Genomic DNA, 23,762 nt, shown 5'->3' with positions numbered 1-23,762 from the left:
GAGTGAATTGGGGATGCAGGGCCTGCCTTGGTTTCAGGGAGACGGAGGGATTCAGATGCTTTGGGAGGCTGGAAGGTTAGAGTGGATATGTCATATGAGATCTGCTTACCCACAGTGCGGAGGGTCCAGAAGACACATCTTTACCACAACTCTGAGAAGTTAATTTGAGAGGAGCCAAAGCAGCACCCAACCACCAATGGCAATGTGGGCGTGGTTACCGTAAGGGACAGCAAAGTCAACGCAGTAGCCAAAATAGCGTGACTCATGCAGACCTATGGTGTCAGCTGATTGATCATGGCTGTTCCTAGAAGTGAAATAAATGGGAAGCCCACTAAATTCTTACCGAGCAGAAGAGTTTCAGTTCAAGTGAACCGAAGTCTATCCCAAATCATAAAACAGAAAACCGTACCCTTCAATCAATTCCCAGACTTGAGCCAGTTTATAGACCCAGAACTCCTTGAATGAAGGGGAGGCCAGATTCCCTTGAAGAAGGACCCTAGTATATTACCAGAAATTTAAACTGTTACTTTTTCTCCCAGCCATCCCCAAGGGGACTCATGAATGGCCTTTTAACAGGGTAACTATACATTGGCAATAATTAGATGTCTCGGGAACTACTGGACACTCGCTCTGAACTGACACTAATTCCAGGAGACCCAAAATGTCACTGTGGTCCCCCAGTCAGAGCATGGGCTTACGGAAGTCAGGTTATCAGTGGAGATTTATCTCAGGTCCATCGCATAGTGGGCCTGGTGGTTCTCTAAACTCATTCTGTGGTTATTCCCCTGGTTCTGGAATGCATAATTGGAACAGAAATGCTTAGCCACATACCTGGCAGAATCTTCCCATTGGTTCCCCGAACCTGTGGCATGAGGCCCATTATGGTGGGAAAGCCAAGTCGAAGCCACTTGAACTGCCTTTAACTAGGAAAACAGCAAACCAAACACAGTGCTGCACCCCTGGGGAGACTGTAAGGAGTGGTGCCGTCATCCAGGACCTGAAAGACACAAGGGTGATGACTCCTACCCCTTCCCCATTCAGCTTTCCTATCCGGCCTGTGCAGAAGAAGGGGGGATCCCGGAGAATGACGGTGGATTATCATATACTTAACCAGGTGGGGACTTCCACTGCAGTGCTGGACCAGACGTGGTTTTATTGCTTGAGCAAATTAACACATCCCCTGCTACTGGTATGTGGCTATTGGCCAAATGCCTTTTGCTCCATCTCTGTCAATAAGACCAACCAGAAGCAGTTTGTTTTCAGCTGGCAAGGCCAGAAATCTTCTGTCACTGTCCTAGCTCAGAGGTAGATCAGCTCTCAAGCCCTTTGTCATCATTTAGTCTGCCTGGATCCTTGCTGCCTTCTCCTCCACAGTACGGTGGTCCATTACATGGATGATCTTATGCTGATTGGGCCAAGTGAGCAGGAAGTAGCAGCCACTCTAGACTTATTGGTAAGATATTTATATGTCAGAGGGTGGGGAATTCACTGAGGACTTCCACCTCAGTGGAATTTCTAGGGGACCAACATGGAGCATGTTGAGATACCCCTTCTAAGGTAAGGGATAAGTGGCTGCATATATCCAAAATAGAGATACAGTGCTTCCTGAGTGTCTTTGGATTTTGGAGGCAACATATTCCTCATCTGGATGTGTTACTCCAGCCTGTTTACTGACAGACCCAAAACCCTTCTAGTTTTGGGCAAAGCCCAGAACTGCTCTCCCATCGGGGCCATATCCAGTGGAGCCTGAGCTGGCAGTGGCAGATAAGGATGCTGCCTGAAGCCTTTGGCTGGCTCCTACGGGTGAATCGCAGCACAGGCCCTTAGGATTTGGGAGCAAAGCCCTACTCTCTTTTTGTGAAATGGGTGCTGGGCCTCTACTGGGCCTTAGTAGAGACTGAAGGTTTAACCATGGGTCACCAACTGGACCTGGGCTGTGTCTCACGTACGGGTGTCATCTGACCCACTAAGCCATACATTTGGACATGCACAGCAACACACCATCATCAAATGGAAGTGGTATGTGCATGACTGGGTCCAAGCAGGCCCTGAAGGCAGAAGTAAGTTACATCGGGAAGTGGCCCAAATGCCTGTGGCCCCCACTCCTGCCTTCTCTCTCCCAGCCCACACCTAGGGCCTCATGGGGAGTTCCCTAAATCAACGGACAGAGAAAGAGAAGACTCAGGCCTGGTCGATAGACGACTCTGTACAGTATGCAGGCAAGTCACCACTGAAAAGAGGCCAGCTCCAGCACTACATCTCCTTTCCAGGCCATCTCTGAAGGAGAGGGGTGAAGGGGAGTCCTCCAGTAGTCAGACCTTAACAGGTTGTTCTCTTTGCTTGAAAGGAGAAATGGCTCGGTGTGTGATGATATTCTGATTCGTGAGCTGTGGCCCATGGTTTGGCAGGGTGATCAGAACTTGGAAGAACCATGATTGAGAAACTGGTGACAAGGGAATTTGGAGAAAAGTATGTAGATGCATCTCTCCTAATGGGTAGAAATTGTGAAGATCTTTGTGTCCCACGTGAATGCTCAGCAAAAGGTGACTTCAGCAGAGGAGGATTTTAATAATCAAGTGGATAATATGACCAGTCAACCTCTTTCCCTAGCCAATGAGCTCGTGAACAAAGTGGCCATGGTGGCAGGGATGGAGGCTATTCCTGGGCTCAGGAACATGGACTTCTATTCAGCAAGGCCAACCTGGCCGAGTGCCCTACTGGCCAGCAGCCAGTCCCAGCACTGGGTTCCTGATATGATGTCATCCTCTGGGGTGGGCAGCCAGCTATCTGGTGGCAGGTTGATTACATTGGGCTGCTTCCATTCACGGAAGGGACAGCATTTTGGTCTTCCTGGAATAGACACCTACTGTGGATACAGGTTTGCCATCCCTGCATGCAATGCTTTTACTAAAGCTGGTGTCCATGGAGGTGCAGAACGCCTTACCCACCATCATGGGATTCCACACAGCGCTGCTTCTGTTCAAGGACCTCACTTCACAGCCAGTGAAGTACAGCTGTGGGCCCGTCCTCATGGAATTCACTGGTATTACCGTGTTCCCTACCATCCAGAGTAGCTGGCTTGATAGGATGGTGGAGGGCCTTTGGAACACTCAGTTACAGCTCCAACTAGGTGACGGTACTTTGCAGGGCTGAGACAAGGTCCTCCAGGAGGCTATGTATGATCTGAATCAAGGTCCAGTATACGATGCTGTTCCCCCAATACCCAGGATTCAAGCGTCCAGGAATCAGGGGGTGGAAATGGGAGCAGAACAACTCATTGTATCCTTGTGACCACCTAGTAAAACTTTTTCTTCCTGTTCTCACCTTATGCTCTACTGGATTAGTGGTCTTAATTCCAGAAGGGGAAATGCCTCCACCAGGAAATACAACGATTCCAGTGAGCTGGGAGCTAAGACTGCCAGTAGCCACTTTGGATTCCTCATAGCCTAAGTCAACAAAGAGAGGAATTATGGTGCTGGTTGGGGTGATCAGTCCTCACCACCAGAGAGAAACTGGACTGTGACTCCACAATGGAGGTAAGGAAGAGCTTGTGTGGAGGACAAGGGTACCTTAGGGTGTCCTGTGACTCAGGTCAATAGGAAATTACAACAACCCAATCAAGGAAAAACTAGTAATGGCTTAGACATTTCAGGAATGAAGGTTTGGGTCACCCCACCGGGTGAAGAACTGTGACCAGTTGAGGTCTTGCTGAAGGCAAAGGGAGCACAAATGGATAGTGGAAGAAAGGAGTTACAAATGCTGGCTGTGGATGACCACGTGGCCAGTTACAGAAATGAGGATGTAATTATCATGGGCACTTTGTCCGTATTTGCTTATGAATACTTGCGTGTGTGTGTGTGTGTGTGGTGTGCATAAAATATCTCTGTTTTTTTTTCCCCTCGCTTACTCCCTTATGTATTGACTTTATATCATAGCATTTAAGGATTGTTGATTTTACATCACAGTATTTAAGATACAGGATATCTAGGAGAATAGTATCACCCAAGAATCTCATCTCCTCTTTGGGGGAAGGGATTTAGTGCATTTTTGGTTGTATCAGGATAGGGGTGTCATGTTAGGCAGAATTATGACTATGTTATTCTCTTTTTTTTTTTTCTGGAGATTAAGTACAGTTTGAGGAGACGTGTAGGCGTGCCAAGTTAACAAGGAGTGGGCTTGTGAAGGTTAATTTTTGGTGTCAACTTGACTGGACCATGGAGTACCTGGACATTTGGTCAAACGCTCTGAGTATGCCTGTGGCAAGGGTGCTTTGGGATGATATTAACAGGTGAATTAATGCACATTAGCCTCCCTAACGTGGGTGGCCTTCATCCCAGCAGCTGAAGGTCTGAAAAGAGCATAAAGGCTGATCGTCCCAGGAGTACGGGGGAGCTCTTCCTGCCCGAGTACCTTCTAACTGGTCTTTCCCTGCCTTTGGACTCCAACTGAAACACTGGCTCCCTTGGGCCTAAGGCCTGTCAGCTTTTGCACTGGACCTTATGTCATCAGCTCTCTGGTTCCCAGCCCTGTTTTTTAGGTCTTCCGAGTTGTACTGAACTCTCCACCTCCATAATCACCTCCACTCCATAAGCCAATTCCTTATAATAAATCTCTTTCTGTGTATATACATCCTGTTGGTTCTGTTTTTCTGGAGAACCTTTAATAAAGCATTCCCAAAGTCTGTCCACAAACCCAAGAGGTCTGTGGAATTCAGATTAAGAAGACCTGCACTTTTCATGCTCAGGATTCACCCACAAGGCATGGAATATACAGACAAATCTGGTCGCAAATCTTCAAAGACCAATACTATCTGACTGTCATCTTATTTAGCTACAAAGCCGTCACAAACTTTCCAGTCTTACACTCTTGCCTCATATTCCAGGAAGCACTCCTGGCCCGTTGCACACATTCCGGGTCAAGGCTGCATGACCCCATGCCCCCGAGGCTCGGCTCTGCTAGACAGATGCTTGTGATGCTACAAACCTGCAAGAGAGACTGGCTTTAGGGACCATAATTCCCTGGGCTGCTGCTTTTGCAGCCCTTCTCCTTGACCCAGCTGAATGCCTCCAGCCTCCCTCAGTTCACGAGTCGTCATCTCAAGTATTGGGAAAGAGGACAGAGTCTTGAGCAAATGGCAATGATGCAACATTGCCATGACTCTAATTGCTGCCTGGAATTGTGGAGTTATTGCTCGATAATCTGATTTCTGGACTGAGGTGCTTCTTGATTTTTTTTTTTTTTGAATCATGTGACTGGGACATGAGGGAGAAATGACACTGGTTAAAATTTTCTTGAGACTGTTGCAGAATTTTTCTTCATTGAACCTGTAAACAGTAAAATAGAGATAAAGCAGAAGAGGGGAAGAAAATTTGCTTTCTATTTCCTTATCCTGATTTGTACATGACCATCCATGGATCCTCTTCATATGAACCGAGTACCCACTGTGGATCATTACGGAGGGTATGAAACTGTTTTATAACATTAAAGACAAAAGCAACAACTCTTATAATGAATTGATTTTCTACCATAGAGAATGCCCCATAAAAATGTGTATCTGTAAATTCTCAACTAATGCATGCAGTGTTGGCTAATATTAGTTAGGAGGGGAAGATTCACACTGTCTGGGAGAGTCTGAGCTGGCTTAGAGTTTTCAGAGGGCAATTTGTAAATATCTGTAAAATTTGGGGGGCATATTCATTGAGGTAGTAAGTTTCCCAAGAAGCTCAAGGAATAACTACACAGATGTACAAGAATATTTGTACAACATTGTCCACTTTTATCATAGGAAAAAAAATTAATCCAAAGACAGGCCAAATGTCCACCAAGAGATATGTCTCATGTAGGATTCTATGTAACCATTAAAAAGAATGACAGAGAAAATTACACAGTTTAATTTATTCTTTCCTTAGGCAGATAAATTACACAGAAAGAAGATTGAGAAGCACTGTACAGAGTACTTAGTTTTGATTTCCAATAATTCCTCTGCTACTTCAAATAAAGATTTGGTGTCTAAAATCACTTCAACTTCTGTCCTGTTAGGTGAAAGAGAGCAGCCATCCTCACTCCTCAAGCAAAGCAATTCCTCTCTTTAAATATAAACCCAGAAGAGAAGTGTTGTTTGTCCACCCAAGCCCTGCAGACGCTCACATCCATGTGCAGAAATCGGGAGTCAGCTGTTAGGCACACGTGAGCACTGTCTTGGTCTGTTCTGGCTGCTGCGATGCAGAGAACCACAGACTGGGTGACTTGTAAACAGCAGAAATCTATTTCTCACCGTTCCAGAGGCTGCAAGTCCAAGATCAGGACGCCAGCAAATTCAGAGTCTGATGAGGGCCCATTTCCTGATTCACAGATGGCCATCTTTTCTCGCTGTCTTCACGTGGCAGAGGAGGCAAGGGAGCTGCCGGGCATCTCTTTCACAAGGGCACTAATCCCATACATTAGGGGTCCACCCTCATGACCTAATCACCTCCCAAAGACCCACCTCCTAATACCATCACCTCAGGGGTCAGGATTTCAGTACCTGATTGGGGCGGGAGTGTGGACATAAATATTCAGTCTACAGCAAACACGCAGTGCTCCTCTGCTCTCCATCCACCCCAGTGCAGCATCAGTCACCACCCTCTTTATGTATTTTTTGCAAACTCGCCAAGTGCCAGTGCCAATGCTTCCTATGGATTAGCACATCTTACCTCTCAAAAACAAGTTTCTTCTCATTTCTGTTTTATAGAATAAGAAAACTGGAGCTCAGAGAGGCTCAGTACCATGTTTGAAGTTCCTACACTGGAAAGGAGGCATTCTGCTCCCAGAATCTGCACACTCACCTCCACTCGGCTTCCCTGACCTACCTGGGAAAACACCCGTGGACCTAGGTTTGAGTTTGTGATGATCCCGTCACTGTTTGTGTCACCCAGCTGGTCAAAAGCTCTCAGAAAGAAATTTACTAACTTAAAGCCAGTACAGATCCCGGTGTCCAGGGAGAAACTTACACTCTGGAAAAGTGGAGCTCATTTTTTTTTTAAGGAAATAATTTCTTCAGGATATGAAATGATACCCACCGCCACCCAGGATCCTGACAGTGCACTGCAGCTCCCAAAGCACTGACTAAATACAGGCGGGGCTTTACATCCCTACCAAGGGAAGCTTGCTCCTGGAAATATTTCACTGTTCCCGTAGCAGATGGCACTTTCCAGAGATCCATATCAGTGCTTCCAATTCTATGAGCTCTTTTCACCAAATGACCTTGGCATTCCGTCCATTGAATGATGGGGTCTATAGCCCCTCGTCTCGAACCTGGTGGACTCTGGTGATGGCCCCAGCCAGTATGGGGGATATCCTGTGATGTGACTTGTGAAGCTGGATCATAAAAATGCCACATGCTTCCCCCTTGCTGTGTGGGGACCTGTGCTCTTGGAACTCACCTGCTAGATGGATTCTCACTCAGAAGTATTCATTCATTCCCTACTTTCCTTGCATGAGCTTGTTCCCTGCTTAGTGGGCACTGAGTTTGGCTGTGTGATTTGCTTTGACCAATGTGAACGGGACAGTGTGTCAGTTCTGACCCCAGACCTTAGGAAGCCATCTGCGTTTTTGCTCACCCTCTTGCCACAGGAGGAACATGACTTGGCTAGCTGAAGGAGGATGAGAGAGATGCCTGGAGCAGAGCCAGCTGAACCCTTCCTAGATCAGAAAACCTCCGACTGCACCATGGACCTGTGAGAAATAGTGAATGATTGCCCTTTTCAGGCAGACTTCGTTGTGCTGGGTTACACAGACATCATTAACCAACACAGGGATTTGGGATGTTGTAGCCCTGCTGACATGACAAGCCCAGCAAAAAGGCACTGGTCTCATAGCTGAAAGTTATCTGAACTCTGGCTTTATTTAGAATAAAGGGGAAACAAGAAAGATCTCACTTAGCATTTTACCACATCAAGTTGTAATTGTATATCTAAATAGTGAAAAAAGGCTCAAATATTCTTATAGAATGTGAACTTACATGTGCAGAGATAACCTAGTGAGTCTGTGAGGTTGATGACTTTGTATGAGCAGCCAAAAACAAATACATAAAGCGTGAATGAAACACGTGACAATGAAGCCTGAAAATTGGATTTTGTTGGAACAGTAGTCCACTGGCTCCATGACCCCAGTGCATTTTCTGTTAGAAAACTTTGTTAAATGTTGGCACGAAGCCCCGAAAGTTTTTGCATTGCTTCCAATAAAGCGAAGTGACTTGTTAGTGTCGCCTGAAAAAAAATGCACAACGTGAGAGTTGTGAGTTGTTTTGTTCAGGGATCTGACTAAGGAATAGAGACTGAGAAATAGCCTCTCAGTAGCTCTAAGGGGGCTGCTCTGAGGAGGTAAGGGAAGGGCCATGCTATGAATATTTCAGCTAGGAAATGCATATGGCCAAACACACAGCACACATCTTGGTAAAAAACCACTGCTAATCAATCACAAAGAACAGATATCCCAAGTTAATGATTGTAGTGCTTTTCTATATATGGGAAGATGCAAGAATATGGGGTCATTGAAGTGGGGGTGGGTATAGCTCAGTGGTAGAGTGCATGCTTAGCATGCATGAGGTCCTGGGTTCAATCCCCAGTGCCTCCATTAAATAAATAAATAAACTCAATTACCTCTCCACCAAAACAAACAAACAAACAAAAGAATCCGGGGTCGCTGACATTTTTTTCTGAGATATGCATCTTAACAATCTAGGGGCCCGTTTATCCAAAGCACAGCACAGACCTCCTCATCCTGTATTTTCCCTCCTGCGTTGCCCTCAGGATACATTGTGGTTGGGCGACTGCAGTGATGAATGATGACATTCTTTGTTCTTCTTTTTTTTTTTTTTTTTTTCTGTTCACACTAGTAAAGCAGCTGGGTGTACATTTTTAAAATAACTGCTAATGCGTTTCCATGCAACCCGCGTGCTGTGACTAAATGCAAAGAGCATAGAACTGCAGAGGGACAGATACAGCCCCTTTACAGCAGAAACCATCACAGTGGACACTCGTTCTGAGAAGCTCTTCAAAGTAGCACAACTATGATGTTAAGAGAGAAAGAAGAAGATGCTGTGCTGCTTTTGTCTATCAGGTGGCACTGCTGAACATTAAGTATCCTTGGCACATAGTATAATGAGCCAATTTCAGCAGGGGGGCCCTCCATGGAACACTCGCAATGACAGTGGTCATTTTTGTGTGACACTGAATTAGCTCCCGGAGAAGTGCTTGCGCACTTATCTTCACCAAGGAGGATATGCAGATGGCAAATAAGCACATGAACAGACGTTCCACACCATTAGCCATTAGGGAAATGCAAATTAAAGCCATGATGATACATCACTACGCACTATTAGACTGGCTAAAATGAAAAGTAGTAACGGCACCAAATGCTGGGAGGGACATGGAGAAGCTGGTGACAATGTAAAATGGTGCAGCTTTGAAATACAGTTTAGCAATTTCTTTTCTTCCCAGTTTTACTGAGATATAATTGACACATAACATTGTCTTAGTTTAAGGTATATAGCATATTGATTTGATAAATACATATATTGCAAAATGATTACCACAATAAGTTGAGTTATCATGTATCACCTCATATAGTTGTAACTTTTTTCTTATGTTGAGCATGTAAGATTTATTCTCTTAGCAACTTTCAAATATACAGTACAGTATAAAAACTTATATTCACATGTCATCTTGTATACAGATGTTCACAGCAGCTTTACAAATAGCCAAAAACTGAAAACGATCTAAGTGTTTTTTAACAGGTGAATGGTTAAACAAACTATGGTATATCCATACCAAGGAATACTACTTAGCAAAAAAAAGGGAACAAGTTATTAATATACATAACAATTTAGATGGATTGCAAGGGAATTTTGATGAGTGGGAAAAAAGCAAATTCCAAGAGGATACATACTGTATGATTTTATTTCTAGAAAATTCTTAAAATGACAAAACTATAGAAATGCAGAACAAAATTAGTGGTGTCCAGAGGTTACAAGGGGCAATGGAGGACAGGAAGAGATGTGGGAGGGAGGCGGTGTGGTTATAAAAAGGAAGTGGGAGGGCTCTTTGCAGTGATGAAATTGTTCTATATCTTAGCTGTGGGCATGATTAGATGAACTTACACATGTGATAGAATTGTGTAGAACTATACACACACATACAGACAAATGAGGGTATGTAGAAATGGTGAAATCCGAATAAGATCAATGGTTTGTCAATTTCCTGGTAGCAAAATTGTACTACAGTTATACCAGATGTCACCATTGGGGGAAACTGCATAGAAGGTACGTGGAATTTCTCTGTGTTGTTTCTTTTGAAGGCATGTAAATCTATAGTTATCTCAAAGCAAAAGTTCAATTTGAAAAAAGCTCATCTGGGTGGGAGGCGATAGCTCAGTGGTAGAGCATGCACTTAGCATGAATGAGGTCCTGGGTTCAATCCCCAGTACCTCTATTTAAAGAAAGAGAGAAATAAACAAATAAATAAATAAATAAATAACCCCCTCTCTCCCCCCTAAAAAAGCAAAACAAAACGAAACCAAAAAAACTCATCTGTATGTTGGGAAGGTAAAGAAGACTTCTCTGATGAACAACGGCTCTTTCTTACCCACCAGGATCCATTTCCTCCTATCTTGGTAGGAGCAATCTGATGTCCCCTTCCCCATTGTGTGCAGTCTTGGTGGGGCTGTGCCCAAGGTCCGACACCCTCCTCTAGACAAGGGATGAAATATTGCCTTCCAGGGTTTTGAATCTTGAGCAGAGGATTGCAAGGGATGCAAGAAGCAGCTGAACATTTTCATCCCAGCAGCTGAGCCCTGACAACACCGCTGAATAGTTTCTGCTGCTTAGATGTCAGCGTTGCCCTGGATTCTGGTTGTTTCAATCCTAATCATTGTTTCTCCAGCCTTGCCATCAACTCTGTGAACATCCTGATTTCTTCCCCCAAACTTCACTTCTGAAAAACAAATTCAGTGGATTTGGGTTATCTGTCATTTGCTATTCAAAGAGATCTTACAGCCACTGGAGCTATTAATTACTGAGATTTCTAGTCTGTTTCTAATTCTGTACATAGATTAAATCAGAATGCTTCAACTCCAATACTAGACCACTGGGAAGGGCGGCAAGTGTTCAGAGGCTCTCTCAAATAGTAGTCACTCCGAAAAGTAAATGCAGCGATATATTTAAATTACTAACAATACTTAACAAACCGTAAGTTGTTGACAAATGCTACCAAGATGAAGATGATAATGAAAATGATGATTTCCTGGATTGTAGAATATCTGAATTGAAAGTCTTGTAAACAGAAAGAAGAAAGAATCTTGCTCATCCAGTTATACAAAGGGTTAAATCGGTCACCTACCAACAGTGCACCCTGAGGGGAATTCCAGAAGGAAAAATACCAAAAGAAGTAGTCTGCATTTTGGAAATGTGGCTCCTAAATCGTCAAGATGCGTATCTAAGGAAGAATTTCAATAATCCTAGATTCTTTCCATACATTTAAGAAGCACTAAAATCATTAACTTGAAGTATCTGTTTTTTAAGATTAGCAGTAACCTTTTACCAAAAGTGATGCTTGACTACCTGTATTTCCCAACCAAAAAAGCTACCTGAGAGGCTGTCTCCTAGGCTATGGTTGTCAGTAAGGTCTTCCCACGCAACTGAAACTCTTACATTGCGTGTGTGTGTGTGTGTGTTTCAGTTGATAGTTTCAGGTAATTGCTCTTGTTGCTGATAAAGTGAAGCTAAGTAAAGGGATTACTTTAATTAGTAGATGATACACGTGTAATGTTCAGGTCATTTGAATGCAGATAATAATGTGATAACATCTTAGAAGTGTTTTTTCTTCTCAATAATTTAAAGACATTTCCCAAACTTGTTTGACTTAATTCATTTCTGAAGTGCTTTCTTCACATATAGTACAGGAGAAAATTTCACCTGCCCTGGTTGAATGATCACAGATTACTAGTTTGGGGGGAAAAAAATAGAAAAAATGTAGACATAAATGTGACTATTTCAGCTTCATTTCCTCGTTTTTAAAATGATCAGAATAAGAGCAATTTTATGAACGGATGGACTTTGCAGATCAGAAAAATGTTAAAATCTAAGGCAATTGGAAGTCATCATTTAGTCTGCTGCCCACATTTTCCATGCAGCACGCAATCTTACTTGTTAAGCACCCACCGACCCAGTCATTGGGATAGTGGGTTCGATGGTGCATTAGACATAAACATGACTTTGAGGAGTTTAGCCTAACAAAGACTGCCCCAAAATTCTAAATCACTGTAGCAGGCACTCTGAGAGCTTTGAGTTCCACGGGCTGTGAGTGCAGAATGGAAATCCATTTATCGGCATTTGTTAGGGGGCTTGAGGGAAGAGCATGATTTCACCAGACATTTAAATAGGCAGAATGGGAAAAGGATAAATTTTATGTTATATGTAGTTTACCACAATTTTTAAAAAGAGAGTGAAGAGTCAACTGACAGAGTAGGAAAAAATATTTGCAAGTCATAGCTCATAAGTGTATAGTATCCAGAATATATAAAGAACTCTTACAACACAACAGTAAATGGATAAGTAACCCAAGTTAAAAATGAGCAAATGATTTGAATAGACATTGCTCCAAAGAATGTATACACGTGGCCAGTAAGCACATGAAAAGATATTCAACTTCATCATTCATTAGGGAAATGCAAACCGAAACCACAAGGCATCACTTCTACCTATTAGCATGGATACCATTTCAAAATGGACAAGATGTCTTAGAGAGGATGTGGAGAAATTAGAACTCTCATATGTTGCTGGTGGGGAAACAAAATGATGTAGCCACTGTGGCAAATAGTCTGATATTTCCTAAGAAAATTATACATACTAATTCCCATGTACGTACCCAGGAGAAATAAAAAACATACCTTCATGTGAAAACTTGTACACAAATGATCATAGCAGCATTATTCAAAAAAGTGAAAAAAACCCCACAAACGTCCATCAATTGATGAATGAATTAGAAAAATACGGTGTGTTCGTACACTGAAATATTACTCGGCCATAAAGAGGAATGAAGTACTGATCCATCCTATAATATAAATAAACCTTGAGCACCTTCTGCTAAGTGAAAGAAGCCAGGCACAAAAGGTCACATATTTCATGATTCCATTTCTATGAAACGTCCAGAACAGACCAATCCACGGAGCCACAATGCAGACAGTGGGAACTGGAGTTGGAGGCAATCAGGACTAACTGAGGCTAATGAGAATGAGGTTTCTTTTCAGAGTGATGGGAATATTCTGGAATTAGATGGTCGTCATGGTTGCCTACAGAGTGAATATAATATAAACCACTAAAATATTCACTTTCAAATGGATTTTATGTTAAAATAAGGCTCTCTCTCTCTAAGAAAGAAATGGGAAATAAGTAAAAATCAATTCCTGTATCGTTATGACAGGTATTCAAGACAAAGATCTCTGTGTGGTTAAGAGCGTCAGCTGTACAGGTACCTGCCGGGGGGGTTGTCCCACAGGAAAGGCATCTCCACCTGTGAGTAGCCGGTGCTCCTGGGAATTACAGCATGATTAGGAAAGATTCCTGCAATGATGATGATGAAGAAAGAGTCTAATCGCTAAATAACACAGATGCCGGGCAACGTTCTGAGCTTTTTATACACACTCATCATTGACTCTTCACAACAAACTTGAAGGTGCATCCGAATCACCCGGGGCGGGGTGGTGGGGGCATGAGAGGGCTTATGACAGCTCAGATTGCTGATCTCCATTCCCCGAGTGTCTGATTCTGCGGGTCTGCGATGGGGTTCTAGCATTTGCTTTCCTAACAAGTTCCTCGGTGGTGCAGACGCAACCAGTCAGGAGACCCACTTGGAGCCCCAGGAGATGGGTGTTACTTTATGCCCCATTTTACAAATGAAGATGGTCATGGCAGTGGGGTACACAAAGTCAAGGATGGTGCCACATTCCTCTCGAAGGTGAAGAAATAACCTAAAGCTGCTTCAGACTGGCAGAGCTTAGAAAGGGAAGCTGAGCGTTGGAGACTTTGCCCTCGTCCCTCACCCCCAGCCCCCATCACTCCTTTGGCAAACTGGATTCTGGGTGCCAGAGGGCACCAGAAGAATGGAGCGTGAGCGCTGAGGACATCGGAGATAAGGAACCAAAGCTCCCCTGGGCCAGGCTCTGGACTTCGATGCGAATGCCGCCTTACCTGGTGTCACCCTGAAAGAAGGAAAAGACAGGTGAGCCACACAGAAGACATGCTGCCTGCACTGGGCTGGGCCCCTTCCCACCCCAGTGGCTTCCCCTAGGGTGTTTTGCCTGGTGCCTCCTGGGTGTTTTGTTTTCTTCCTTGATCATTTGTCAGAAACAAAAGGTCTACATCTTACCTAGGATCAATTCATTGTCAGATTTTTAAGCCTGCCTCTGATGACAATGCTTCAATGACTCATGATTTTGAGAAGCTCAGGTTTTAAAAAAGGGGGGGTTCATTCATTCAATTCTAAAGACACACATAAAACATTCCTTTAAAAAAATTCGAGGCCACATAAAGGAAATAGAAGAATATAATCAAGCATCCCCGATTCCCTAATGATCACCTCAAAAACCAAAACCAAGGATATCTTCTCAATAGAAACTTTGGACATTTTACTGAGTTACTGACTCTATTCTGTGGGTCTATGTATTTTCTTGTGTCCTGTGTGTCCCCCTCAAACCCTGGTGGTTGTTGCCTCCCTCTTTTGGTTTCATCATCCTCCAAGCAGACCTGTAGCTATGGTCTCAAGCACATCTAAACTTTATCCTCAAATCCACACAATCCATGAGGAACACAGCTTCTATTTTTGAGAACTAACTTGCGCTCTGAATAAGGAATCTGATCTTTCTTGGGGATCACTGCTAAGACGGCCAGATGAAGTAGCACGGAAGAGTTCAGTACAGAACACACAGTTCTGGCTGGAGGAAGCAACTACCGCTTCTTTTAAATGCATTTTGGTGTTAACAACACCCTGTGCCCCGGTGGTGTTCTTGAACTCTAGGAGAAGTCAAGCAATGGTAGACTGCGCAGGTCAGATTTGCAGAAGCGACACTCTGGCAACCAAAGGAGAGTTTATGGGTTATAGACTTGGGGGTAGGGATGGGGAACGTGGGCAGAAGTGCCACGAGGTCAGTTCCCTTGTCACCTAGTGCTCCAAGATCCTTGCCAGCATTTCATTGACATATCTCTATCATACTCTATGCCCATTTGCTGTAGAATCAAGATGATCATGGGAATCTCGGATTTGCAAATGCAAAATCTGAGACTCAGAAAACTGTTAGGAAAGGGACATTAGATTGCTTCTACAGAAATGCTCAAAGTACGCCAAGCAAAGGACAATGAGCACAAGGTCAGAGCTTAACTAATTCCTGTTGATTGATGTACTTAATGAATTGGCTGTCTAACCCTACAGGGAAAGCAAAGTTTCAGCAGCTCAGAAAAGTACGTGGTTTCATAACTGACTTCATATGAACATCAACAGCCCATTGTCATAAACAGGTTCTTTTCCATAAAATTGTTTAAGTGATAATAAACCACTTTACAAATGGACAGTTGTCTGGATAATGTTTCCTAAGAGTAATCCTAGGCTCATTGAATTTAAACTAATTGGAGGGGGCTGTTACATTGGGGAGAGGCATTAAGTGGTCTCGGTGTCTTGAATACTGTCTTACGAGATTTGTTCATTCTCCTACAGTTTAAAACTCCCAGAGATGGGGCAAAGAATTGCATCCTGTTTCACTAGTGAGTGAAAAGAAATCTAGACAGGTGCACACAAGAATATACTTTCACAGACGCGGCCTTTTAAATAGGAATCAGGAAGTTCTGCCAACTGCATTTTATCAAAGGCAGAGCTAAGGATTGGTTGCTTGATTAAAATGGGACCATTTTAATAACGAGCACTCATCTAAGTTATCTGGCAAAAAAGTGGAGAAGGAAGAGTAGGCAGAAGAACAAAATGGTTAGGCATTGCTGTCTTCCTGTAAATTAAAGTAGAAACCTTTCAATTAAAAGTCATGGAAGCCAGTGTCTTAAATCTCAAGAAAAGCACGTTGGACACTAAGGAAGAGGTAATAACCCACAATGCAGAGAGAGAGCAGCTTCTACCTTCCACCTTTCCTTTTTCTTTTTTCTTTTACCAAGTGTTTCTGTAAATAACGCGTTTGGGTTGGTTTTGAGAAAAGCTTGAGGCGCGAAGGCCCCCTGACTGGGGAAGACAGGCGAGAGGCCTTACAAAACTCCACGCCTTCTCCGGAGAGCGGTCCAATCGGTCCCCTTTCCCTCCGGGCATCCGGGCCGGGACCAGCGCGTCACGGGTGTTGAGGAATTGCCCTTCCGCTCGGCTTCTCCGCAAACCCAGCGGGCATCACCCTCCGCCCGGGAGCCAGCGCGTCTGCCCGCGGGCCCCGCGTTCCTCCACCCGCCCCACCTCCGCTGTGGGAGCGACGGGCACCACTAGACAGGATTAGACAGCGCTCAGCCCTCCCGGAGATTTTCACCAAAAACGCTAGGACTAGAGGATGCGCGGGGTTACGGTGAAATTCCACTTGGGCCTCCCAGTGAGCTTTTCGTGAACCACCCGAGTGCATGAATTAGTTGCGTCAGGGGAGCCGTCGGACTTCCCCCTCCCCCTCCCCCCCCCAACGCTGACGGGGGCCCCCCGCTCGCAGCCCTCCGGCCCCCTGAGGCTGGCACCGGGGCAAGTTGGGACCAGACTTGTCACGCGCCGGGAGTCCCAACACTCAGGGGCCCCGCCCACAGGCATCTCAGCCAATCGGGGCGCTGGCTGGCCGGGGGGCGGGGCCGGCCGAGCGGACTCCCAGAGCCTTAAATGGGGAGGCCTTGCGCCCCCAGCGCTGTCTCGGACGTCCCGGGATCCGCGGCTGTTAGCAGTGCCTGCACCGCTGCGCCCGCTACAGGTAAGCGCCCCGGGCCGGGCCCTGGCGCGGCGGGGCCATCTGGGAACCAGCCGGAGCGCTAGCCTTGGGGGTCGAGGGCCTGAGGGGCTTGGGAAAGAGGCGTTCCTGGAAGGCGCGGACCAGACACAGCAGGACCCGCGACTCCCAGTGCCGCGTCAACATCCTCTGGGAGCAGCCGGCGTGCGCCGGGGGGGGGGGGGGGGGGGGCGGGAAGCGGGGCGGCACGCCCCCTGGCCTGGCCCCGCGCGGAAAAGGCGGTGCTCTGGGCAGTTTTTCTCCACCCACATCCTTAGCCTTCTACAACCCTTGTCATAAATACTTAGGAGTATACATTCAATGTTTTTACTCCACCACAGTGTATAACATCTCATTAAAAAGTAAGACGGATTTTCAGAAAGATCGATCCAATTAGATACTCATTTGTTCTTCCTACCTAGGTTTTTGAAACATGAATCCTTCAGTGTTCCTGATTGCCCTTTGCTTGGGAATAGCCTCAGCTATTCCAAAACATGATGACCGATTAAATGCACAGTGGCAACAGTGGAAGGCAACGCACAGAAAACTATATGGCCCGGTTGGTAACATCTGAAACTCTCCATCTGAAACCCCTGCAAAGAATGATCCATGCTCTTGGGAGTTTACAGCAGAGAGTAGCTTCTTGAGGCTGGCTCTTACCAAGGCAATAACTTCGTTGTACCCGTTACTAAGTACAGTATGGGCGTGCGTCCCTGTTGTGTGAGCGCTGGAGAACAGCTCCTGGGAGTAGAAAGTAGATCTGACCATGCTTTCTCTTCCTTTCTGTTTGCAAATCCACTTGGTGAAGGTGAGTTGGTTTTAAGTAGAAATAAAGAGGCTAGGTTACATGTTTGCCTTTAGAATGAAGAACAATGGAGGAGAGCAGTGTGGGAGAAGAATATGAAAATCATTGAACTGCACAATCGAGAATACAGACAAAGGAAACATAGCTTCACCATGGCAATGAATGCATTTGGTGACATGGTGAGTGTGGCATGAGTTGCTTAACTTTTTGTGTCTCCTCTCCTAAGTACTTCAAATCTCTCACTTTTCAACATTCTGTTTCCTTTTCCTTGAAGACCAGGAGAGAATTCAGACAGGCGATGAATAGCTTTCAAAACAAGAAGAGCAAGATGGGGAAAATGTTCCCAGTTGCTGTCGATGCTTCCATCCCTGCTTCTTTGGATTGGAGAGAGAAGGGCTATGTAACTCCTGTGAAGAACCAGGTATGATTGTATTCAGCAGATCTCTCACCAAGAGTAAAGCCATGTAGGAATTGTCATCCTTGCTCCGGCAGACTGTGGAACCGAATGCAGGTCACTAGTTGTTTGTTTGTTTTACTTTTTCTCCTTTTATTGTAGTATAGTCAGTTACAATGTGTCAATCTCTGGTGTATAGCATAATGTTTCAGTCATACATATACATACATAGATTCCTTTTCGTATTCTTTTTCATTATAGCTACTACAAGATATTGAATATAGTTCCCCGTGCCATACAGCAGAAACTTGTTTATCTGCAGTTTGCTAGTTTTTAAGCATTTTCAGAAATACGGGCTATTGTCAAAGTCTTGCTATTTGTTTTGTAGACTAAAAGCTTTAAAATTTTGTTTTCAGGGTCCGTGTGGTTCTTGTTGGGCTTTTAGTGCCACTGGTGCCCTTGAAGGCCAGATGTTCCGGAAAACTGGCAAACTTGTTTCACTGAGTGAGCAGAATCTGGTGGACTGCTCTTGGCCTCAAGGCAATGAGGGCTGCAACGGTGGCCTAATGGATTATGCCTTCCAGTATGTTAAGGACAACGGAGGCCTGGACTCAGAGAAATCCTATCCATATTCTGGAAAGGTAAATGGAGCTCCTTATTCTTGTTATCAAAGTTGAATGCTTTTGGGGAAAACAGATTCCATGTTTAGAATTCACATTTTAGATCGTAGAATCTATACCTGCACACTGTCAGAACTGTCGTTAAAATATGTTAGCAGCATACAGTTGTCTGTTTAGATAGTTACCATAAAGCTCTTAATATTTCTATATATGTAGAAATATACATACATCCTGTATAAGTACAAATTTCTCCAGAGTCAAGTTTCTTACAGACAAGTAGACTCCTTGACAAGACACCAGCTAACTTTTCCCATTTCAAAACAACCGATAGCATTTCATCTCCTGGGATGCTTTATAATGAACTTGACTTGGAAATCATTAAGCTGCAAAACGGTCTGGAACTTATGTACCCCAGGAGGGGGATGGTATTAATCAAGGCTCTTCCCCTTTACCTTTGAAAGGATGAAACCTGCCATTACAGACCCCAGGATTCTGCTGCCAACGACACTGGATTCATGGACATCCCTAAGGAGGAGAAGGCCCTATTGAACGCAGTAGCAAGTGTGGGGCCCATCTCTGTTGGTATAGATGCAAGCCTTACCTCTTTCCAGTTCTATAAAAAAGGTAAACATTTGTTCATGTGGAAATTTAGGCAGAAAAATTGGAGAACCACCATGACATACAGCAAAGACTGACTCTTTGCTGTGTAGAATTCAGTGTACAGTTTTGGGGTGTGTAGATTTAACATAGTTGTTCGTTCTGTGTATGTGGTATTTGTGGTATTTGTGCCTGGTGTGTCCATTTGACATTCCTTAAACCACATCCCCATGATTTTAGGCACTTTGTAAATATATCTAAATAGCTACTTAATTTGATTCATATAACTTAATATACTTTTTTCCAGTTGTTAGACCTTTAAAATTTTCCAAAGAATTTTGGTTTTGTTTTTGTGTTTGGTTTTTTCTCTTTTTTTTTGGAGGGCGGTGGTAATTAGGTTCATTTATTTTTTTAATGAAGGTACCAGAGATTGAACCCAGGACCTTGTGCATGCTAAACACATACTCTGCCAATGAGCTATGCCGTCCCCTACTGAAGAATTTTATAACTGTAATTAAAACTGGGAAGAACTTCTTGGCTCAAGTCATTTTGCGTTCTGTGCTGTTTCCTTAGACGACATCCTAAAAGTAAAATGACAAGGCTTTAAGGAGCAGTTTTTTATGCCTCTTAACAAGCTGATGACAAAGGAGATTGTGCCACGTTGTATTTCTGCTAGTATTAGGTGAAGGCCTAAATCCCTGGCCTAGATAAAAAAGATCTTGTTTTTAAATCTTATCTGGATTTATGTCATTTAGCGGAATTTGGGGGTGCCTCCCTTATCCTGGTTTGATAGGCTGGGTTACTGTCACGTGTCTCTTGGAGGTCCTCACCCCAACATTGTATTACATTCCTAGGTATTTATTACGATCCAGACTGCAGCACTGAAAACCTAGATCATGGCGTTCTGCTGGTGGGCTACGGCTTTGAAGGACAAGGCACAAATAATGATAAATATTGGCTCGTCAAGAACAGGTATGAAATGCCCAAAATACTTATATTTGAGATGGAAAAGGACATCAGTGTTTGGATACAGGTCTTCACACCCTTAAGCACACTTCTGAAGTCTCTGCCTGACTCAGGGCGAACACAGACGTGTTCATGTTTGGCTGTGACACTGAGACGCTGTCTGGAGCTTGCCTCGGGTATCGAGGTAGTTTGGATACCAATGCATTTCTAAATTTGAAAATGTTCTTAATTCTGAGCCACATCTGGCCCCAAGAGTTTCCGTTTTCTGTGTCTAATTTTACAGTTCTGTGAAAGGTTTGGGGATAGACGTTATTTGCACGTTCAGAACTCAACCATGAGCAAGAACAGCTGTCTTTCTTGCTTCTTTCTGAATCTGTCTTGGCCTCTGGTGCACTGTTTACGTCTCCGGTGCTGTGACTGGTAAAGATAAATGTGTTTGATTCTTTGTATAAAATGGAAAACCCTCTCTTCTTTCAGCTGGGGTGAAGGCTGGGGCATGAAGGGCTACATAAAGATGGCCAAAGACCGAAACAACCACTGTGGCATTGCCTCCGCGGCCAGTTTTCCTACAGTCTGACCCTCAAGGACTGGATGAGAACAGAGTACCCAGAGATAGGACGTTACCTTAAAACTGACCAGACCTTATTGTGTGAAATACTTGAATTATTGAAGATCCAAGCTGTGACTTGAGTCCTGTGACATTTTCCAAAATGGTGAACTGTGACCACTTTAATTACTGCTGTAAATAGGTTTGTATGATCGACTTCCCTAATAAATTTTTAATGTTCATGTTTTAAAAGGATGTATGAAGTTTTACTTTTTAAAATAAAACTTAATTTCAGAGTAGAGGTGGGGCTTTTTTCTGTATTTAACACCGTAAGTTAAATAGAGTAAAAAGTATAATTGGGCTCTGAAGACATGACTGACGGGCCAGTGGTCCAATAGGAGAGTGCCTGGGTGGCCTTCTGGTTCTTCTAGCTATAAAGATGCACATCTCATGTCAGCTGCCCTTTGGCTGTGTCTGATCCAACCCTTGAATGGAGCAAAATTTGACAAACAATCTAAAGGACAGAGCTAAATTATTTTAATAAAGAAAAAAGATTCACATTTCAGAAAAGTGAACATACATACATATGACTTCCAAATGAGAAAAGGGTGTTCGAGATCATGATCATTTGACCCACAGTGGTTGCAACCCAGCGGAGTTTCAGGATGAATGTCACAGAGCCAGTTTCTAGCATCTGTTAGTGAAGACCCTGGGCTACTTTGCAGTCGAGGAAAGGCAAGAATGTTTGTCTTTCTGTCCGTAAGGGATGAAGGATCAGCTCCTAGATTTCAGGCTGGGCTTCAAAAATAGTCTTGTGGTCTCACAGGTGGACAATAGGGGAAAGCATCAAAAGTGAGAGTCTGACGCCTAATGTATACCTAGCTACAGAATTTCTGAACTTATTAAAAAAAAAAAAAAAAAAAAACCAAAAACCTCCCAGCATTCTGTAGGCTAAGAAAGTGCAGAGTTTCATTCGCTCTCTTTGGATTTAAAATTCTCATTTTCCTACTCAAGGAAATAAAGAGTAAGTGGAAGTTTTTAGTTAATAGACCCTGTAACTCCTCACGAGGAAATGAGGTGGAGGACAACTCGGGTCTCAGCCCACAAGGCCTCCAGCAGCCTCTGGTCAAGTCCATCTGTACTGGACCACGTGCCACGCTGGACCCTCAATGTCACCTTCCCTCATAAGTGCTTCCATTTCCAACTTTTTGACCTAAAGTGAGAAATGTGTTTGGAGTGAAATCCTATGGGTTTTGTGATAGTACTGTCACGTGTAGCCACAGGAAGATTTGGGAGGCTCCCGGTCTGAATCCTTTCTGCTGGCTGGGACCAATGTTGAAACAACCCAAATTGATGTAACACCCTCTGTGTCCCCATCATCGCCTTGTGGATGAGACATTCCCAACCCTGAGAAGGAACAGGGAGGTGGTTGAGAACACTAGAAGGAAGAGAAATCTGACATGGACCCAGAGGAGACAATCACTAACACAGGATAAAAGGCTGGGGTCTGAGCAGAGACTTCCCGGACCGGAACCCGTTAAAGACTGCATTTAGAGAAAAGTGGGAAGTGGCTGAGCTGGGGTGTGGGAGATGAGGCTGGGTCCACACGTGGGCTTTTAGGACCCAGGGGAACCATCGAAGGATGCAGTGAAAAGACTGTCCTGGTTATTACTGCAAAACAAACTACCGGGAAACAGCAGTTTGAAAAAAAACCATCTTTCCCACTTCCTGACTGAGCTTCACTGCGTTGTGCTCCTTTGGAAGTCTTCCATGTGTGCTGGAGTCATCTGTGGTTCTGACGGGGCTGACGTCCAGGCAGGGTCACTCACATGGCTATGCTCAGTGCTGGTGTGGGCTGGGCCTTCGGCCCTGACTGCTGACCACAGTACCTACATGGGCCCTCCATGGCCTGGGCTCCCATAGCATGAAGGCTGGCTCTGCTGGGGATGTCCCAAGAGAACCTGCCTGAATGTCCAACGAGGAACTGCAGGACTTCTAAGGACCCGGTCATAGTCCCCAGTGAAAGCTCTTGCTGCTGCCTTATGGCTGGAGCATGTCAGCTGGGACGCTCAGGTTCCAGGGGAGGGGCTGACAGTCTGCCTCCTGATGGGGAAAGACAAGGTCACTTAGCAGAAGGGCATGTGGGGTGGAAGATATGGTGGTGGCCATCTTTGGAGAGCAATCTGCCACATTCGGTCCCTGAAGGTCCATTAGAAAAGACCCCTTAGTGACTGTCACCTGGTGTCACCATGACAGGCTAGCTCACACTGCTGTCCACGCAACCCTGGAAGTACAGCCCAAGACTCTAAAGATCCAAGTGTGTCTTGTCCATCAGCAAACAAACAAAACCCTTCTTCACCCCAGGTTATTCTGGTTACTGCATCACGTTCCTCCTTCTGGTTACAGCTAACCCTCTTGAATAGCTTGTCTATATTTGCTAGCCTCCACGTCCTCGCCTCTATTCACATCCAAACTCAGGCTCCATCCTTAAAACAAGGCTTTCCTTCCAGGCCCTCCCAAATGATCTCATCTAGTCTAATTACTTCAGGTACCACCCCCGTGCTGACAACTTCCAGCCCCTCTCCTAAATTCCCAACCCATGGATGCAACGGTCCACTCGGTAATCCAACCCAGCTAACCCACAGACACTGCACATCTGAATGTACAGAGCTGAACTCATACTTTTTCCCCAGAACCAGGCCATCTCCAAGTGTTCCTGGCTTTGGGAGGCACGTCCATCCACGTCCTCCATCCCTCTCCTCTCACTTTCTCTGACATCTGCCATCAGTCACTGAAACATCGTGAACATCCCTCAGACGCCTGCAGTTCTATCCTCCATGCTGATCACCATCA

General features: G+C 44.7%; 1 protein-coding gene across 1 annotated transcript; it reads left to right on the top strand.

Annotated features, from left to right (window-relative positions):
• The first annotated feature begins 16,862 nt into the window (after positions 1 to 16,862).
• CTSL (cathepsin L) lies at positions 16,863 to 21,161 on the top strand. The gene is made up of 8 exons (XM_010974864.3): positions 16,863 to 16,965; positions 17,403 to 17,539; positions 17,842 to 17,964; positions 18,060 to 18,206; positions 18,596 to 18,820; positions 19,261 to 19,423; positions 20,251 to 20,368; positions 20,840 to 21,161. Exons 2-8 carry the CDS (start codon positions 17,414 to 17,416, stop codon positions 20,937 to 20,939), a joined length of 1,002 nt encoding a protein of 333 aa, XP_010973166.1. The 5' UTR covers positions 16,863 to 16,965; positions 17,403 to 17,413; the 3' UTR covers positions 20,940 to 21,161.
• Positions 21,162 to 23,762: the final 2,601 nt, after the last annotated feature.

This window comes from Camelus dromedarius, chromosome 10 (assembly GCF_036321535.1).
Source record: "Camelus dromedarius isolate mCamDro1 chromosome 10, mCamDro1.pat, whole genome shotgun sequence".
Lineage (NCBI taxonomy): Eukaryota > Metazoa > Chordata > Mammalia > Artiodactyla > Camelidae > Camelus > Camelus dromedarius.
The sequence above is the reverse complement of the archived record's forward strand: the minus strand, read 5'-3'. Positions and strand labels throughout refer to the sequence as shown.

Excerpts from the sequence above, each read along its gene's own strand:
- CTSL (XM_010974864.3), top strand. The coding sequence starts at position 17,414 with ATGAATCCTTCAGTGTTCCTGATTGCCCTTTGCTTGGGAATAGCCTCA. Across the intron at positions 17,540-17,841 it reads ACAGAAAACTATATGGCCCG|AATGAAGAACAATGGAGGAG; the intron begins GTTGGTAACATC and ends GTTTGCCTTTAG. Across the intron at positions 17,965-18,059 it reads TGAATGCATTTGGTGACATG|ACCAGGAGAGAATTCAGACA; the intron begins GTGAGTGTGGCA and ends TTTTCCTTGAAG.